The 19,613-nt window shown below is 32.5% G+C and overlaps 1 protein-coding gene across 4 annotated transcripts; it reads left to right on the forward strand.

Moving 5' to 3' along the window:
* The first annotated feature begins 9,428 nt into the window (after window positions 1-9,428).
* LOC107842401 (KH domain-containing protein At3g08620) lies at window positions 9,429-17,550 on the forward strand. 4 transcript variants are annotated; one of them, XM_016686229.2, is made up of 7 exons: window positions 9,429-9,899; window positions 10,005-10,096; window positions 11,005-11,156; window positions 15,175-15,291; window positions 15,373-15,489; window positions 16,408-16,551; window positions 16,959-17,550. In XM_016686229.2, the coding sequence occupies exons 1-7, from the start codon at window positions 9,817-9,819 to the stop codon at window positions 17,103-17,105; spliced, it is 852 nt and encodes a 283-aa protein (XP_016541715.1). In that variant the 5' UTR covers window positions 9,429-9,816; the 3' UTR covers window positions 17,106-17,550. The 4 variants fall into 4 exon arrangements, with proteins under 4 accessions (XP_016541715.1, XP_016541714.1, XP_016541716.1 ...); XM_016686228.2 differs by having other exon boundaries at window positions 9,435-9,899; window positions 10,002-10,096; XM_016686230.2 differs by lacking the exon at window positions 15,175-15,291 and having other exon boundaries at window positions 9,543-9,899; window positions 10,002-10,096.
* Window positions 17,551-19,613: the final 2,063 nt, after the last annotated feature.

The raw sequence follows: 19,613 nt of genomic DNA on the forward strand, positions 1-19,613 counted from the left end.
ACATAAATAATTAAAAAAATACGTAAAAGAAAACATAGCATATATGTAATAAATAACACACAAACTTATAATACAGAAAATGCATAATGTGTGAAATGCAATGATGATGATGAACATGATATGATATGATTGAGGTTATCACAGAACCTTCATATATACCTACCGAGCCTCAACACTTCCAGGTAGGATCCATGGGGGGCTCGCAACCCATATAATTCTTAATACTCAATACCAATCTCAATAAGCATAGCTCCTCTTTGACTCATGGTCTATGCTAAGTTTTTATAAAAAAAATATCTCATTTCTTTCAAAATTAGTGTTTCTATAATGGTACCAATATCTCATAAATGTATGTATGATATGAAGATGTAATAATCATAACTATAAAGATATCAAAGAGACTAAAATCGACTCAATATGTCAACCATCCATGATTCAATATAAGCAATGTACCATTGGAATAAATATCCATGCAAGGCATCACCACATTAACCCCCATTTGGGTATTTCTATTATGAAGGAAGCAACTAATGTATATATAAGGTCAATAATATCAAATAAATCTCCCACACGAGCTACACAAAGAGTTATCATCTCAAATCACCAGTAACAACAACATAAGCCCCCCTTCCCCCACGGGCACACAACTATAATAACATAATTTCCATGATTATTACAAATATCCATAGCATGTTTTTGTATAAATATTAACTACCTATCTTTGTCCGAAGAAATTTAATCCATAACCCACCTCAAGACGACAAAATCCAAGACTAAAACCCTTTAATATGGAGTTTTCCCCTCTCAACGGCCTCAAAATCAACTAAAACATATGAAAGTTGACCACTTTAGCTGTCACAACTTAAGCGGTGAGTCGACTGCTTAAGTGGTCTATCCCACTAATGAGAGGCTGCTAAAGTGGTGCCCTATCGCTAAAGCGGTCAAGGCCTGCTTTAGCTGTAATTAGCTGCCAGCTGGTCCTCCGTTTAAGTGGCAACTAGGCCACTAAAGAGACTACTTCTTTAGTGGTCCTATGCTCGCTAAAGTGGTTGCACCAAATTTTTAGCTATATCAATAACTTTGGTAAATTACAAAGTTGTTAATCCACCCCTCAAAATTCACTTGGAATCTCGTGAAGGCAAAAAAAATATACTACTATATTTCAGACTCAATGAAGACATCAGATTTATAAAAAGAGATTGTTTTCATAAAATTAACTCCCGAGATCTAATTTTGCATATTCCCAAATCAAGGGTCAAAATGAGATCCTAAAGTCTTAAAATCAAACCAACCACGCTACTAACCTAAAATCGATATTTTGGATCTGCTGGCGCAATTTTTTGCCATTCGACACGCGGACAACTAATGACCGAAGTCAACTATAAGGCTTTTTTAACCTCTAAAAGCACAAACTCACACAAATCGCTTAGAATTACATCAAGAACTGTGTCAGCCATCTCCACACCCTAAAAATAACACATAGCAACCACAGAGAGGAGTAAAATAATCAAAACATATAGAAAATAACAACTCATAAGATCAAGTCCTTACATATTTGTTGTAACAGATGACTAAGTTATTATAATAGATGACTCATTTGTTAGAAATAATCAACTAGATATAGACATCTATTGAAATGCAGTAGATTACTTATATGTTAGAAATAATCAAGTAGATATAAATATTTGTAGCAATAGATGACTCATCTAATAGAAATAATCAAACAGATATAGACATCTCTTGTAATACAATACATGACTCATCTATTGAAAATAATCAAATAAATATGGATATCTATTGCAACAGCTGACTCATTTATTGAAAATAATCAAATAAATATAGACATATATTGCAACAGATGACTAACCTATTGCAACAGATGACTCATCTGTTGGAAACAATAAAACAAATATAGACATTTGTTGCAACAAGTTATAATCTGTTGCAATAGGTTATACAATTAGTTGATAATGTAATTACTATGTAATTCATTGAGATTATAATTGAACTTATAAATTGAAAGTTAATTATAGTTAAATAAATTTATTTATTACACATCATATTTCACATTCGTTTAGTCAATTGATCACTCTATTTAGGACAAATACACTTAGTTGATCATATAATTACTACATAATTCATTGGTATTGTAACTGAACTTATTAATTGAAAGCTAATTATAGTTATATAAATTTATTTATTACTAATCATGTTTTGATGAAGCATTTCACATCAAATTAGTCAATTAAATATTCTATTTAGGACGAATATACTTAGTTGATATTACTATGTAATGCATTGAGATTGTAATTGAACCTATAATTGAAAGCTAATTATAGTTTTTCATGTCAAATTAATTAACTGATCACTCTATTTAGGACGAATACACTTAGCTAATTATGTAATTACTATGTAATTCAATGAGATTGTAATTAAACTTATAAATTAAAAGCTAATTATAATTAAATAAATTTATTTATTGCTAATCATGATCTAATGAAGTATTTCACATCAAATTAGTCAATTGATCACTCTATTTAGGACGAATACACTTAGTTGATCATGTAATTACTACATAATTCTTTAAGATTGTAATTAAACTTATTAATTGAAAGCTAATTATAGTTAAATAAATTAGTTTATTACTAATGATTAGTAAGAAGCATTTCACATCAAATTAGTCAAACATATATAGACATTTGTTGCAATAGATGAATAACCTATTGCAACAACTAACTCATCTGTTGTAAATAATCAAACTGATATGGATATTTATTGCAATAGATGACTAACTTATTGCAATAGACAACTCATCTATTGAAACTAATAAAACAGATATAAATATCAGTTGCAATAAGTTATAATCTGTTGCAATAGATTATACACTTAGTTGATCATGTGATTACTATGTAATTAATTGCGATTGTAATTGAACTTATAAATCAATAACAAATTATAGTTAAATAAATTTATTTATTACTAATCATGATTTAATGAAGCATTTCATATCATATTAGTTAATTGATCACTCTCTTTAGGATGAATACACTTAGTTGATCATGTAAGTACTACGTAATTCATTGCGATTATAATTGAACTTATAAATTGATAGCTAATTATAGTTAAATAGATTTATTTATTACTACTCATGTTTTAATGAAGCATTTCACTAATTTAATTGAACTTATAAATTGATAGCTAATTATAGTTAAATAAATTTACTTATTACTACTCATGATGTAATGAAGCATTTCACATCAAATTAGTCAATGACCACTTTATTTAGTATGAATACATTTAATTGATTATGTAATTACTACGTAATTCTTTGAGATTGTAATTGAAAGCTACGTAGATGCTCCACGTGCTCCTCTGGGGTATTACTATAAATGACTATGTCATCCAAGTATACCACCACGAACTCATCAAGGTATGACTGGAAAATTTTATTCATAAAAGTGCAAAATGTGGTAATCATCGTTAAATAAATTTATTTATTACTAATCATGGTTTAATGAAGAATTTCACATCAAATTGGTCAAACAGATATAGACATTTACTGCTACAGATGACTAACCTATTATTGGTTGGAAATAATCAAACAGATATAGACATCTATTACAACAAATGTCTAATCTATTGTAACAGATGACTCATTTGCTAGAAATAATCAAATAGATATAGACATCTATTGCAACAGTTTATAATCTATTGCAATAGGTTATACACTTAGTTGATCATTTAATTACTATATAATTCATTAAAATTGTAGTTAAACTTTTAATTAAATGATATTTATAGTTAAATAAATATATTTATTACTAATCATGGTTTAATGAAGCATTTCATATCAAACATATGTAGAGTATGTTGGAAATAATCAAACATATATTTCATCTTCTGTAACAAATGTGTATATCTGTTTGATTATTTTTAACAAATGAGTCATTTGTTGCAATAGATATAACATATATTTCAACAGAATTTGTTCCCACACATGCAACAATTGTTTGATCGTAAAAAAAATATTTTATATAATAAATAACATACATTACCAACTAAAATGAGTTAAAATTGCAAGTTCATAACTAGATCAACAACAAGACTATTTACTCTTACAAAATTATGGAGCATTTCAATTCGGGCATTTTGCGGTCAACCCTCTTATATATGGAGAACTTATTTTTTCTTGTTGGAAATGATTCCTCGACTCCATGTCTCCTCTTTATTTTTATTTTTAATTTGCTTGAGTCAATAGATGGAGGGGATATTTCTCTCTCCATAATCTCCAAAGAAATAATTTAAGAATCCTCAGGAGGCACTAGATTAATATCCTTACAATATGTAATTATGTATTTTTCCATCGAATAGTATGGAGATAAGTACTCATAAATCTGATTTCAAAATTGTGCAACATATTAGATTTGGAGAGCTGCCATAGCATGTTTACAAGGTATTTTATCTAAGTCAAAAACTCTATATGTACAAGTTCTTTTTTGAAGATCGACGATGGCAACATCATTATGACCGTTGATACTGAACCTGTAACTATTTATTTGATGAGCCAATAACTTATTTTTCGAATTGATGTACTTTGATATTTGTTTTATCATTAAAGGAACAAGTCTGTTTGTTGAGTTGACCAACTCCATATCCTCTCGTGAAATAATTCTGCAAACCTTATGTTTATTTCATCAAATAGAGCAATAATAAAAAATTCACTTTAAATGTCAAACATTGCTTTCACTTACCCAATAATGTTAGACGTCATAATATTATACTTATACAAAAAAATTACTTACTAAGACATAGTAGTATAATAAACTCAAATTGTAACAATTTTTTTGAATAAAATGTCCTATTCCATCTTTGGAATCCGACACATTTGAGATATTCGCCTGCCTTATATATTATATCCCTTATCTAATTGATATAGTCATAGAACTCAATTCTATCATACGTTTTTGCTGCTTTATAAAAATGAGACACGACCTTTGAATTGTGAAAGTTGTTTCAAATATTTTTCTCAAGGTGTCGCATGCAACAAGAATAATGAGTTGAAGTGTAGACAATTGAAACCATCTTACAGATACTTAGATGTCCATCAAAAATTATACACAACTCATCGATATAATCTATATAGCTTCTTATTTATTCAAGAAAATATTGATATGAGGCATCACATTCCTTGTCCACTACACAAAAAACCATCCGAAAGATGTGATTCTCTACATCATGTGCCACCGCCAATAACAAAACTCCTTTATACTTATTTCTTAAGAATGTCCCATCGACGACTATGACTTTTCTCATTTATTGAAAACCAAGAATTCAAATCACATAAGCTACAAAAAAGTACTTAAACCTTCTATTTTCATCAACCTGTAATGCCATCTTACTTCCTGGATTTGCAGACTTAAGCATATAACAGTATATATCAAGCATTGCATACCTGTGCTCATGTGTTTCCCTAACCAAAGAATTTGTAATCTCCATACTTGTATAAATGCTTTAATAACTCACATTACAACCCAAATCTGTACGGAGTTAATTGACCATATCTCTTGTATACGGGCTTTTCCTATTGGAGAAAATATTTTTGAAGTATTTACCGCTGACTTTTGTCGTGACATATGGAATATGACTCATATTATGCTTCAAACCACATGTGCGATACTTTTCATAAGTTCTAATGCAAAATCTTTCAGAACTGATGAATTTTATAGCCCTCAACCACCACTTACACTCTAAATATGCACATGAATTAATCACCTTCTTGAATCTAAAATCCTTTTTTTAAGCAAGCAATATGCAATTAAGCGACTAATTCTTTCTTGTTCTTGAATATCATTTTCTTATAGAAACCTATTTCATCACCTTGAAGATTGCTCGACTGTGTTGATTGATAACTGTTCACTATATTTTTCGCAATAGCGGGTGTAGGTGTTTGGTCTTCCTTAACTTCATCTCCACTCTCCTCATTTAAAATATTCATGCCCACACCATCTAATTCATCATTTAACATATCTTGTTAGACTTGTTCTACATTCTGATTCTCTATTGGGTTTTCAACTACGCACACCCTTAAAATAGGCCTAGCTACATCACTCAGATAAGCACCCAAACAAACCTGATCGCTTATATCAAAAGGGAAGACCTTTTGATTTTTAAAGAGTTGTGCATGTAACTGATGACAAGATTTTTCAGTTGGAAATTTAATCCACAATAATTGATGATTAAGTGCACAAAATCATCATACAAAACATCTAGTTGGACTGTCATCACTATCTTCTCGATCCATTCACCATGACAATTAACCTCAATTATTACTGATTCATCCATTAATGATACCTAAAGAAATTTGTTACAAATATTACTAATGATAGTATAGTAAAGTTGAGTGGCTATATATATAACAACAAATTATATACACTATCATTGTCCCAATAAGTAACTCATCTGTTGCAACAACTAAGTCATATGTTGTAATACATGACTAGTTTGTTGGATTAAACTTCTGGTTCTATCCCAGTATTGTCAGCTGCTGATGTATGAATCCAACAGGTAAGTCACCTGTTGCAACATATGAATCATCTGTTTGATACATATTCATAACAGAAGATGAATCCAATAGGTAAGTCATTTATTGCAATAGATGAGTTATCTGTTGTAATAGATAACTCCTTTGTTGCAGCAGATGACTTACCTGTTGGATTAAAATTCCAGTTTTGAGCTAACTTTGCCAAATGATGTAAGATGAATCAAATATATGAGTTATTTGTTGTAATGGATGACTCATCTCTTGCAACAGATGACTTACCTATGGTATTTATATTCAGAACTAGTAGTTTAATCCAACAGTAGGTCATCTGCTGTAGCAGATATCTGCTGCAACAAATATGTCATCTGTTGCAACAGATGACTTACCTATTGGAACTACTTTAATAATTATGGAAACTATCCAACAACCGTTGTAGATGAATACAACAAATATTGGATACGCTATTGAAAATTATTGAAAAAACAACAGATATACCCAGATGAGAAATTAAACTAAAAATTATTATTTCACTTATCAAAATCACCTCTGAAGTAATGTCCAGTGATATGTGAACAAAATTGATCCAAAAATTTGATCCAGTAGCAACAGTAGAGGCACAATAATAACAATAATGGCATGACAAACAATAGTAAAAGAAGATGATGTTAAACAAGAAGAAGAAGATGATGACGTAGAAGAAAGTAGCAAGAATAATGAACAACTACAATGGAGGAAACACCAAAAGCAAAGAGAGAGAAAATAAGAGCAGCAATTGTGTCCCCCCCCTTCCCCCCCCCCCCCTTTTCATTTTTAGTTATTAGGATTTTTATATTAGATCAAAATGTAAAATAAAAAACTTGAGTACGATTCTCACATATTAGTCAAAACTTCTTTATCTATTATTTAATTTCTATCACCACACTCAAGACTTAAATCACCTACACTTAATTTTAATACTTTTTAGTCATCCTTCATTCATTGCCTCCGATTGATTTTGACTTGTAAGAATTTTTTATATTTTTTAAATGAGTAAATAAATTTTAAAAATGGGTCAAAATCATTTTCCCTCTCCAACTTTATCTTAAAAATCAAACTCCCCCCTCAACTTTGAACAATAATCATACTCCCTCCTTTATCCTAATTGACTTTTAAAATTCCTATTTTACCCTTTATTGTCAATTTTTTTATTCTTTTTTTTTTAACTTCTTTAAAATCATCATATTTTCATTTTAAAAAAAATTCATATAACAAAATTATCATAAAAACATAAGCATTATCTTCTAGGAAAAAAGTAAGAAATATTAATTAAGTATATAAGCTAATGATGATCTTTATGAAGTAAATTGGCATAATAAGAAAATTAGTTTTATTAATAATAATCAAAACTATAATATTTATTTTACAAGTGAAAATAATAAGTAATACTAATTTTATAAACGTATTTTAATGCAGAAAATACAAATAATAAATGAAAGAGATAAGCCTCTAGTACCACTCCGAACTATGGTCAAAGTTGTTACGACACACTTCAACTTCACCGGGGTCCTATTATTTCCTGAACTCAAATTTAGCGTATTTTTGTCATTTTTTTATGCTAATGTGACACTTTTATTACATAAAATGGAGCTCACATCAAAGGTATCACACCATCTAAAATGATTGACAAAAGGTATCATGTTAACTAAAACGATTGACAAAAATACGCTAAAATTTAGTTTAAGGGGTAATAGGACCCCCGTGAAGTTGACGTGTGTCGTAGCAAATTTGATCATAGTTTGGGGAACTAGATGTTTTCTCGAATAAAAATAAGGTCAAATTTTAAAGATTATATTTATTTATATAAATTATAAAATATGTAATACTCTATTAATGACAATCACAACTTATTTACTGATATAGACAGTAGATAATATCATTTCTTATCACTTGATCCTCATACTAAAAATAGATGTTTTAATTTATCTGGTTAATTTGTGAAATCAAGAGAATTGTAGTATATTTTTTTCTACTCTTTAGTGTTAAATAACTATATAAAGTAACAGTATAGACAAATTAAAATTTCCAATTATCGTTAATAAGGTTAATTTAGCAAACTATACCTCTAAGTAAAATTTTCTTAAGGATTGTGTTATATCAACAAAAAGTTAAGTAATACGAAACGAATTCAGTAAGAGAATGATAAAACACAAAAATATACACACATCCATGTACATACATATGTATATATACACACTTAGGAGTGGGTTGTTTGGAAACAAGTTATTCGGGGATTAGTTATTACAAAATAAGTTGTACGAATATGTATGTGTGATAACTTATCTCATCACTGTGGTATAAATGGTGCGACAAATAATTTTGAGACTACCTAATACATCTAATTAAATGCAGGATAACTAATCCTGAACTTTATCTCTGAATTATTATAATTATACGTCACACCAAACGACTCTTTAATACATATAATACTAAAATAACGATCTTAAAAAATAACATTAAATTTTGTGATAAATTTATAAAAAGTATTAATTTTTTTATAAAGTTGATAAACTTAAATAAAATGCCACAAATATCCATGTTATAAGAAATATTTATTACATATAATATAAAAAAATATTATATAAATATAGGATAGAAATTACAAGGACAAAATGAATATTGTATAGAATAAAAGAGAAGTATAATTATTGTTCAATGTTAAGAGGGAGTTTGATTTTTTAATCAAAGTTGGAAGGTGAAAATGATTTCACCCTTTTAAAAATAGTACTTATAAAGACCCTGTTAACTGTTAAAAAGATAATTAGTGTTTCGTTAATGTTTTGGAAGGCTCAAGGGTAGGCACCGAATTTGGTTGATATTTATTCTGGTTGTTGTTGCATTCACACGATAGACAGAAACAGAAGGGGACAGACAGCACAGTCTGGGTTGAGATACAATTATTAGACCAACGATCATCAAGTACATACTGCAGTATTATTTTTTTCAAAGTTTTTTCTCAATTAACATAATTTGATACAGTACCCTACTAAATATACTATAATAGCTATTCTTTATTACTTTGAAAAGCATCTTAGCACAATTAAAAAGTACTACTAATATGTTTTTCAAATAAGAAAGAGAAAAAGATTTGGCTTTCTTCTGCCAAGTTTCACACTTTTATTTACACAACAAAACCCTTTTCAAGGGTTCTCTCTCTTGCTTTCTGTTGTTTTTTCTTTTCTTTTCTTTTCTTTTCCTTTCTTGTGCCGGTGGGAGGCAGTGTAAAACTGGAAAAAGTTATGTCAGGTCTATATAATCCTACTAACTTTTCACCTGCTAGAGCTGCTTCTCCCCAGATTAGAAATGCTCTAGATGTTGACAGGTATTTATTTGCCTTTTTCCTATATCCTATCCTATCATTTCTCTTTTATCAACGTAGTTGTGAATTTTGAATTTTGATTTTGATGTTAATGAAACATGTTAGTAGTAATCAGTACTTGTCAGAGCTGTTGGCGGAGCATCAAAAGCTTGGACCTTTCATGCAAGTACTTCCCATATGTAGCAGACTCTTGAATCAAGGTAAACCAATTCCCTTGTGTTGGATCTACCTTCTTTATGGTGTTTAGCTACATTCTTCACCATCTTCTTCTGCTTATTCATAATATAACCTAGATCTGATCCAATTGGATTCCCTCTTATCTGTTCTTTTTACTTAACTGCTTCATGTATCCTTCTTCTGTTGAAATGAAAGAGCCTCTGCATTTGAGACTTGAGAGACATCCTAAATTGGTTCATTTGCAGCTTCATATTCACAAATCACAAGCAAACCTCTAAATTCTGCAAATAAATCCATAAAATTGTGAGGGCACCCAAAAAAAATGTTGTTATTCAGAAAATTGTATCTTTTCAAATTGATGTAACATGTTTTGGCCAAACAACTTGTGCCGATAATCATTGGGGAATGATGATTCAAGCTCAGTGACACTGTAAATTGTGGATCGTATCATTTTAGCTATTCAAGTTTGAAATTTTACCCCGAGGGAATCTGTAACCCTTGGTGGCTGTACGGTCTTGTGCACTAAGAAAATGAAAATGAGGAAACACAAGTAAGGTAATGGAGCATTCAGTGTGTGGTCAAACTTATTACCGGAAATTATATCTGGCCAGTTTGGTGACCTTCGGATGTGCTCAGGATCCAAATACTCAAATTGCACGCTCTTGTTGGCAAGGACCCTTGGTTTGGATAAGTTAGGTTTGTTATGCAACTTGAATATATTAAGAATTTTAAGTTTTGTGATATTTACAATTTGTCCCTCATGATATGTTTATCTTCTTAATCTTGTGGAACTTTATCCACTTTTCTTTCCCAACCTATGGTGATAATCATAGTTGCTATGGTGTTATAACTATATTTTCTTCCGCTTCATGGTCATCAACCTATTGCAATATTATTGATTGATTCTTGGTAAATATGATCTGGCTTTCAGAAATTTTAAGGGTTTCCGGAATGTTGCCGAACCAAGGATTTGGTGAACTAGACAGACTGCGACATAGAAGTCCCAGTCCTATGGGTTCAGCAAACCTTATGTCAAACGTTACTGGAGCAGGATTGAGTGGTTGGAATGGACTTCCCCAGGAGGTAATTGTTTTTCGGATGTTATCGTTGACACTTGGCTCAATTTAGCAAATGTCTTCTCTTAGCCGGAATAGACTTCTATATCTTGTGGTACACATATAAGTATTAAATCCTGTGATGCCTAACTGAATAATGCTGTTGGGGTCCAAGTGAAGCAAATGGATGTACATTTTCTTAACGTCTTCACATTGATGAAGTATGAACAGTGTGTTGTGGCAACTATTGTTAATGAACTTTTTAAAACCAAGAAAATAATTGATTAGCATTTTGCCCATTTCTGGAGTAGTGCAAAAGTATACCAAATAAATCACCTTCTTTTCTTTTATCTTCTGAAGTATCTCGTTACTTTGATCCACCCACCTCCTTTTAGTAAGTACAACATACATGCTTTTTTGAGGAGAGTGTCAACCATGTGATGGAGACCCTAGGAAAAAAGAAGAAGAAAAATTAGAGCTTTACAGCTCTACGTGATTGCTTGTTCATTTTCAAAAAATTAGCAAAATAAGTGGCTGATAGGATCTCTATGATTTTGCAACCAGTGTAAGGAAGACTACAATTGATTGTTGATATGACAACAGCTAAATCCAATTATTCAAAAGCTTCCCCATTCCTTTTTTTCCGTACTAACAATCCGAGAGAAATGCAAGTGAATTGAACAGCGTGCTTTTTCATCTATTATAGTATGTGGACCAACTGTACAAAAACTCCTTGCCCGTTGAAGGTTATGCCCAGTTGATGTTATAGGTTAAGGAAAGCAGATGTGCGTCAGCCACTAATTTCAAACATGTGGCATCTGGCAATAAATCATAGTCTAGAATCTAAAGAGAGTGAATTTTCTGTTTTGATTGCCTTAATTCCTCACTTATTTTATTAATTGGAACTTAATAGCTGCCCGCTTTATATTTGATTATAAGTTATTAATAACTTCTTTTGGCTTCTCAAAAAAGTAAGTTTGTAGACCAACTCTTTAGAAGATTGGCTTCACTTTTGTCCAAGGAAAAGACTCACGAGTTTCTAGATGTTTTTAAATGGAACCATAGAAGTGGCTAGATAGAAAAAAATGCTACCTATAGAGAAAAAATGCAGAATGCTCTTCATGGCTAAGCATTCGAATGTAGCAATATTGCATGCACAGTATGGACAATCTTGTCTTGGAATCAAAATAATTTTTACTTGAAGCAGTTGTACTGCTCTTAAACTTTCGTCTTCCTGAAATATATTATGCTACTATTAAATTTGACATGGCCATATTTGACTTTTGTGCATAAGTTTGATGCAAATTCCTTATAACCTGGTGGTCTACATAGTCAGGACACAGGTTCCATAACAAATAAAATGAAATCTCATTGGATTCTAATGCATACACAAAAATGAGCTGCTTATTGTATGGGCTAATATAATATACCAGGCCTGATTTTGTTTTCTATAAATCATGTATTTTATCCTTGTTGGTTTGTAAGATTTTTAAGTATGTGAATTATCAAATGAAGTTCATTGACCCGTAGAAAAACTTTCAAGCTACTTTTGCATTGTTATTGATTGCCTGATTTTCAGTAAGCCCCTAGAAATATTGGATTGTGTGCATGGACATACAAGCTTTCACTTCATATCCTTCTTCATTCTTTGAAGTAAAATTTTCTCTTTTAGTTGGGTTGGGTTTCCATTCTAGTTTAGGTGAGATACCTGGCTATAGTTATTAAGGTTCACAAGGACTGTATTAGTCAAAGAGATCAATTTTAAGCTAGATTATGAGTTTAGTTGGTGTTAGTCAATGAGATCAACACTAGGTCAGTGGATAATAATGCAGCATCCCACAACATCGCTCCTGCTTACCCAAAGTTTGCTGATTGGTCCTTTGCTTTATAGAAGTCCCAAAAAGAACGATTATCCTGTTGTCTATCAATAGGATTTCTTTTCTCCATGTGCATCCTAATATCCTTTGTCCACAATCTAGGACTGAGCAAGGATAGTCGGGGCCTGCAATTACATGGCATGTACTTGCCCAGTTCGTTACTTGTAACCAAAGCTTTGGATGTCATGCAATGTTACACAGCTAGTTTTGATAAATCTTATTAAAGGAGAGTGTGTTTAGCTTGCAAGATGTCTTCTTCAGATGTGGATCCACATCTTTCCTCGGTCTTTGGGTTACCTTCTCATGCATTTCCTTTTGGCTGTTATATGTGTCCATAAGCTTCGGAGTATGGTCATCTGATTGATCCAAAGTTGAAACAAGCTTATGCTGACATTGGACTGACAACTGCCATGCACCACCCATGTCTGCATTCCTGAAGGCACCCCTCTCTTTCAAGAGGATTCACGGCATGTCAAGCCCTGGTCACTTCACTGAATGATAGGTAAAACATGGGACGTTCAGTAAACAATTCCTTAGCTCAAGTCCTTGGAGATACGGACAAGTGTATATAGGTCTGCCAGGGGTGAATAAGAGCTTGTCGTTCCTTACCTCTGGGGTTAATCAATCGGTAGTTCTCCAATTAATTCTCGATTTATGAGAAATTGCATATGCCATTCGTATTGCCCCCTATTTGACAAAAGCAGCTTGGATTGGAGATGCTTGTGTAAACAGTCAAGTTGTGACAATCAGGTAGCCAGTGGTCTCTGAAACCTATACAAATGATTTCGCTGGATCTTAGAATAGCGTAGCACAAAAAAATAGACTCACTGGCTGGCGAATGGGCAATACGTTGAGGTTGCTCTGCTTCCGTAGATTGTTTTGTAGCAGTACGATTTTGATGCTTGCACTGAATGGAAGAGAGAGTAGTTTCCTTTCAGTTGTTGGATCAATCCTAGTCTACTAGCTCTAATTGACAGCATAGGGGAAGAAGCGCTACACCTTGGAATCAACAATACGGAAACTTTGTTCTAAGTCGGCCCTTTCCGTAGAGGGCTTGGGACTAAAAGAATGGTTGGGACAACAAACGTCCATCTCGTTTGCCCATTGGATATCTGTACAACCATCGAAGGCTATTTTGTTGACTAATTCCTGGAAATTAGGAGGCCCTAAAAACAACGAAATTATTGGAGTTATAATTTCTATCTAGTTCCAATAGGCTTGATGTTAAGAAAGAATCTCTTGCAGGAAGGTTGGCTAGAGATTACTTGTAAAAACACTAGCCCGCTGAGTTCATAATGAGAATAGTTTTATTGTGATTTTCTGTGCTACGTTGGATCCAAGAGTAACGTAGCGCATACTCTGAAACCATTTTTTATTTTTTATCATTGAATCTTTTGTAATTGTATGTATTATTCTCATTATGCACATAAGGGAGGAGCTGTGCATGAAGCTGGAATAGCTAGTAACCGTCGGTCAGCCATACAACGGTGAATTTGTTCCCAGGGAATCTCAAGTCGCTGATGCATTACATGTATAATATTGCAGCCTTAAGGATGTGAACAGTACAGAATATGGGCACAAATTTGGAAGTTTCAGAATATCTTTTGATAACAAGGGTGATGTTACTGTCGAATAGCTATATATTGATTTTGGGAACACAGATGTTTAATTCATCATATTTGTATTATCTCGTGGGTTTCTCCATCCAGTTATCAATTTCTCATAATACTAGAAGATTGACCCCCTAAAAACAATATAGGTGAACCCTTAAAATGCAATTGGCCCCTGAGAATTTTTAGTTTATCATTTCTCTGGGTGTAGTAATCTGAAGGTTGCAATGTGGGATTTTTTCTGGAGAATGAGTGAAGATGCAGAGGGTTTCTAGCTCGTTTTGAAGGCTATTATTGCTTACTGGTTGTCATATCAATTGTAGTTAAGGTCAATATCTCTGACTGGTTTCAGCTTTATAGCTGCACATTTTGCTCCCGTTGAACACTTTCAGGACTGGTAGTTTCTTTTTTGTGCTTAATTCTCTCTCAGTCGGCATGCTTCTTTACTTTTACAATCCAAAGTACCATGCATTTTGTGTTGTCAGCTAACTGGTTCGCTTCTTCTTGCTAGTTATTTTACTTGTGTTATCTGAAATACCAATTCCCATATTGGTGACAGAGGTTAAGTGGACCTCATGGAATGTCAATGGACTGGCAAGGGGCCCCAGCAAGTCCTAGTTCGTACACTGTGAAAAGGATATTGCGGTTAGAAATTCCAGTAGACACTTATCCAAATGTAGGGCTGTTAATGCTGTTGCTTAATCACAGTTTGCTTTGGGATAGATATTGTTTGAACTAACTTCATTTTGGATTTCAGTTTAATTTTGTCGGGCGACTTCTTGGCCCCAGAGGGAATTCATTGAAACGGGTGGAAGTTACTACGGGATGTCGTGTTTTTATTAGAGGAAAAGGGTCAATAAAAGATCCAGACAAGGTAGTTTTCATTTTCTTTTTTTTTTCTCACTACTGTTGGATTGTGTGGTTGAGTGTATCACAACTATAATTGTAGAGATATATAAACTATTAATTGTTAGAGGCAGTGATTGTCAGGTTTACCGACTTCAAACTAACTTTGGTATTTGGCTATTGATTGATTAATTATCAGGTCTTTTACATTCTACCTATTTGAATAAATTAATAAATAAATATCAGGTTTCCAGTATCCTTTTGATGGGCTGCAATTTTTTCCTAAGCAATTCAAATAAGAAGTGCAATTTTTCTGTTTGTTATAGCTTCCTTACGTTAATCCTCTCAAATATCTTTGTATAAGAAGGTTGTGACTTTCCCTAGTAACCAAGGTCTTAAATATGAAGTGACCTATCCAAAGCTGATATTCAATGTGGAGATGTATTTGATTGAATGAATTGAAGAGTGTTTTAATAAAGCAAGATTCCAAGATCAAAGGACAGGAGTATAAATGGTGAAAGAAGTTGAGTGCTAGTTCTTGGGAGGATGAATAAAAAGAAGTTATTGCATCTGATAATATGTGCTCCTAGTTCAGATAAAGCCAAAAGTTCTGTGAAATACAAGTCAGTGTAGTGGAACTCGATAACCAAGAAGAAGATCATATTACATCTATCAAATTTCTGTTTAATGCTAGCTTTGTTACGATTTTTTTGTTTATTTTTACTAACAATTTTAGTTGGAATATAGGCCAGACTTTTGGTACTTGAAAGTTTGGTTTATACAGAGCTAAGACTTTCTTATCAAAAAAAACAAAAAAGGCAAAAGGCAGTTAGAGACTATTCAATTTGTCGACTCATCTCTAAGTCATTCACTCTATCTTGTGGATTCATCTGTGTGAGCTGTATCATTGGAGTTCTAACATATGTTCATGATTGATAATTTCAAGGAGGAGAAACTAAGGGGAAGACCAGGATACGAACATCTGAATGAACCACTCCATATTTTAATTGAAGCTGATTTGCCAGCCAGTGTTGTGGATATTAGATTGAGACAGGCACAGGAAATAATAGAGGAGTTGCTCAAGCCCGTGGTATGTATTTCAGATTTGTTCCTTTGGGGTTTTTGCAAAACTATGTAGCATATTTGAGAGCACCAAAATCAAATAAGTTAACAATTGATTGTGGAGATGCTATAATTTTGTTATCTTTAAAAAAAATGTAGACTATAGAGGTGGTTGATCACGACAACTATTTCAAGTAACTTAACATAATTTTCATATTGAGATTCATCAGCAGCTTCTAGACCATTCCTATTTATATTTTTTCTTTCTTTTCTTTGATGAGAAGAAATTCTCGTATTAGTTGCACTTTTTTTTTTGTAGGAAATGATTGTTCCACACTTCCACATCCATTCCTCTTTTATTCAAGCGTAGCAAGAAAATTTTTAGCAGTTCACACAGCATAATCTTGCCTTGTCAAATTCTTATTATTTGTACAGGATGAATCACAGGACTACATAAAGAGACAGCAGTTGCGTGAACTTGCTATGCTGAATTCAAATTTCAAGGAAGAGAGCCCTGGACCAAGTGGCAGTGTCTCTCCTTTCAATACGAGTGGAATGAAACGTCCCAAGACTGGCCGTTGAGAGAGATGAGACATTGGAGCTGTTAATGCTAAGAGAGGTTTGTACTACTCAGATAGTGAGAGGCATGCAAGGGAATTTCTCTCAACATACATCATATCCGCATCACTACCTAAACCAATGCTATAAATAGACACAGGTCCTTGCGGGTGATTTTTGGTTTGCTTCCGGGTTTTATTTATTTATTTATTTTTCAACGAACAGAAATGGAAAGAGAGTAAAAAGGAAAAATTAGAACTTATGGTTTATACAGTTGGCTTTTTTATTTAGGTTTGGTCGTGTCAGTCCCTTGTAAACTTCATTGATTTATTCTTGTATTAGTAATTGTAGCGTGAGTATGCTGTTATTGGTACATGGTAGCATTAGCAGTTCGAATCCAGTAGGTCTTTCGTTGATTATGTTGTAGTATATTGGACATATTTTATTAAAGAGAACAAAATTGGTGCTTTGATTGGAGTTGGATCCTTTTTATTTTTAATCGGCTGTCCCCGAAAGGACAGTTGGATCCTATTAGTGCTACGTGAAACATTTACTTCTCCATTTAAAAAAGACCTACTTTGACTTCATAAGTTTAAGAAAATAAAGAAATTCTTGAATCTTGTGGTCTTAAATTAAAATTGTGTCAAAATGCTCTTTAATTCTGTGGTCTTAAACATGATATGTGAAAAGTTAAAATTAAAGTATAATAAAAAAAGAAAAATATCAAAAAAGAAAAGGGATTATTTTTTTTTTAAACGGATTAAAAAGAAAAGTAAGTCGTGAAAAAATGGATTAAAAAGAAAAGTAAGTCATTCTTGTGAAACGAAGAGCGTAACCTCTTTTGACACGGAGGGCGTAACCTCTTTCGACGATGATTATATTTGCTTAATTTGTTTGTTTCTTGTGCTAAGAATGAGCCAAAGGAACAGGCTTTTGGTAGTTGAAAGCAATCTCTTGCAAAACATACGAGGGCATTATGCGAATGATTACTAGATCTCAATCACGTCTCTCTTTCTAAATAAGTGGTTATTGTCTCTCTTTCTAAATAAGTGGTTATTATAGCTTGGACCCTTCTTAAGAAACTACTAAATTTTAGAAAGCAAATTAATTGTTTCTAAATAAGTGGTTATTATAGCTTGGACCCCTCTTAAGAAACTACTAAATTTTAGAAAGCAAATTAATTGTGTTTCCAGTAACTTACCTTAATAAATAGATTGAAAAGAAAACAACTGTCATGATTCAAAAACTCAGGTCATGATGACATTTATCGCGGCTAAGTCTTGACAAGTAAGCCAATCACTCAAACTGATATGTGATAAAAAAAATCACATTTCAAATTCCAAGGCGAGACTTCTAGACGAAATCGAACCATATATGTACAGTAATAGCGAAAGTCTGAATAACAATAATATCATAAATCATCCCAAAATCTGGTGTTACAGTGTAAGAACAATCTAAATACAAGTCAAATTTGAAAATACAACTGAAAGTTCGAAAAGTAACCACAAGTCTGTCTCTGAATACAAAATAAGACATAAACTGTATAGGATGAGGTCTAAGGTCATCTCTGAAGGCGTAGAGCGGCCAATACCTCGAAGTGTTTAAATTCTCACCCGAACTCTACTACCGCGCGACACACTCGTATTTGGAGCTGCACCGAATGGACACAGGAGGGATAAATATGGTCCACTTGTACTCAATAGGTATCATAGGTCGACTAAGCAAAGTAGAAAATAAGATACATAAATACATACTATGAACACGTTACCTGCAATAAGAAAATGTCACAAACGGTAGCTCACTTTTTTTCCACTAATAGTTCTAAATATAGCACATAGGCAAAAAAATAGAGACGTAAATTAAGCATAAAAGCACAACCCCGAAGATGCATAATGTATGAATGCAATGATGATGTAATATGACTGAGGTTATCGCATAACCTTTATACACCGACTGAGCCTCAACGCTTCTAGGTAGGACCCATGGGGAGTTCACAACCTATATACTATCTCACTACTCAATTCCAATCTCAATATCCATACCCCCTCTCAGAATCGCAAGCTACAGTACAGAAATTAGTAAAAATGTCTCATTTTTGTCAAAAAATCAATGTTTTCACAATGATACCAATATCTCATGAATGCATGTATGATATGAGGATGTAATGCTCACAACCAAATCGGTATAAAGATCTCAAAATCAATTCAATAAGAGTACACGTGAGCCTAGAATCCACTTAGTATATCAACGAACCATGATTACGTATGAGCATTGTACCATTAGAGTGAAAAATTCAAATAAGATATTAATAATATCACACTAACCTAACTTAAGTATTTCTATCGTGAAAAGGGAAACCAAATGTATACAAAAGACCAATAATATCAGATAAGGCCCCTACGCGTGCCACATGAAGTAAATATTATCTCAAATTACCAACAACAATAATATAAACCCCAACACGGGCACACAATAGTTATAGTATTATTTTTATGATTATTACATAGCATGTATTTACATAAATATTAACTA

Source organism: Capsicum annuum, chromosome 9, assembly GCF_002878395.1.
Source record: "Capsicum annuum cultivar UCD-10X-F1 chromosome 9, UCD10Xv1.1, whole genome shotgun sequence".
NCBI lineage: Eukaryota > Viridiplantae > Streptophyta > Magnoliopsida > Solanales > Solanaceae > Capsicum > Capsicum annuum.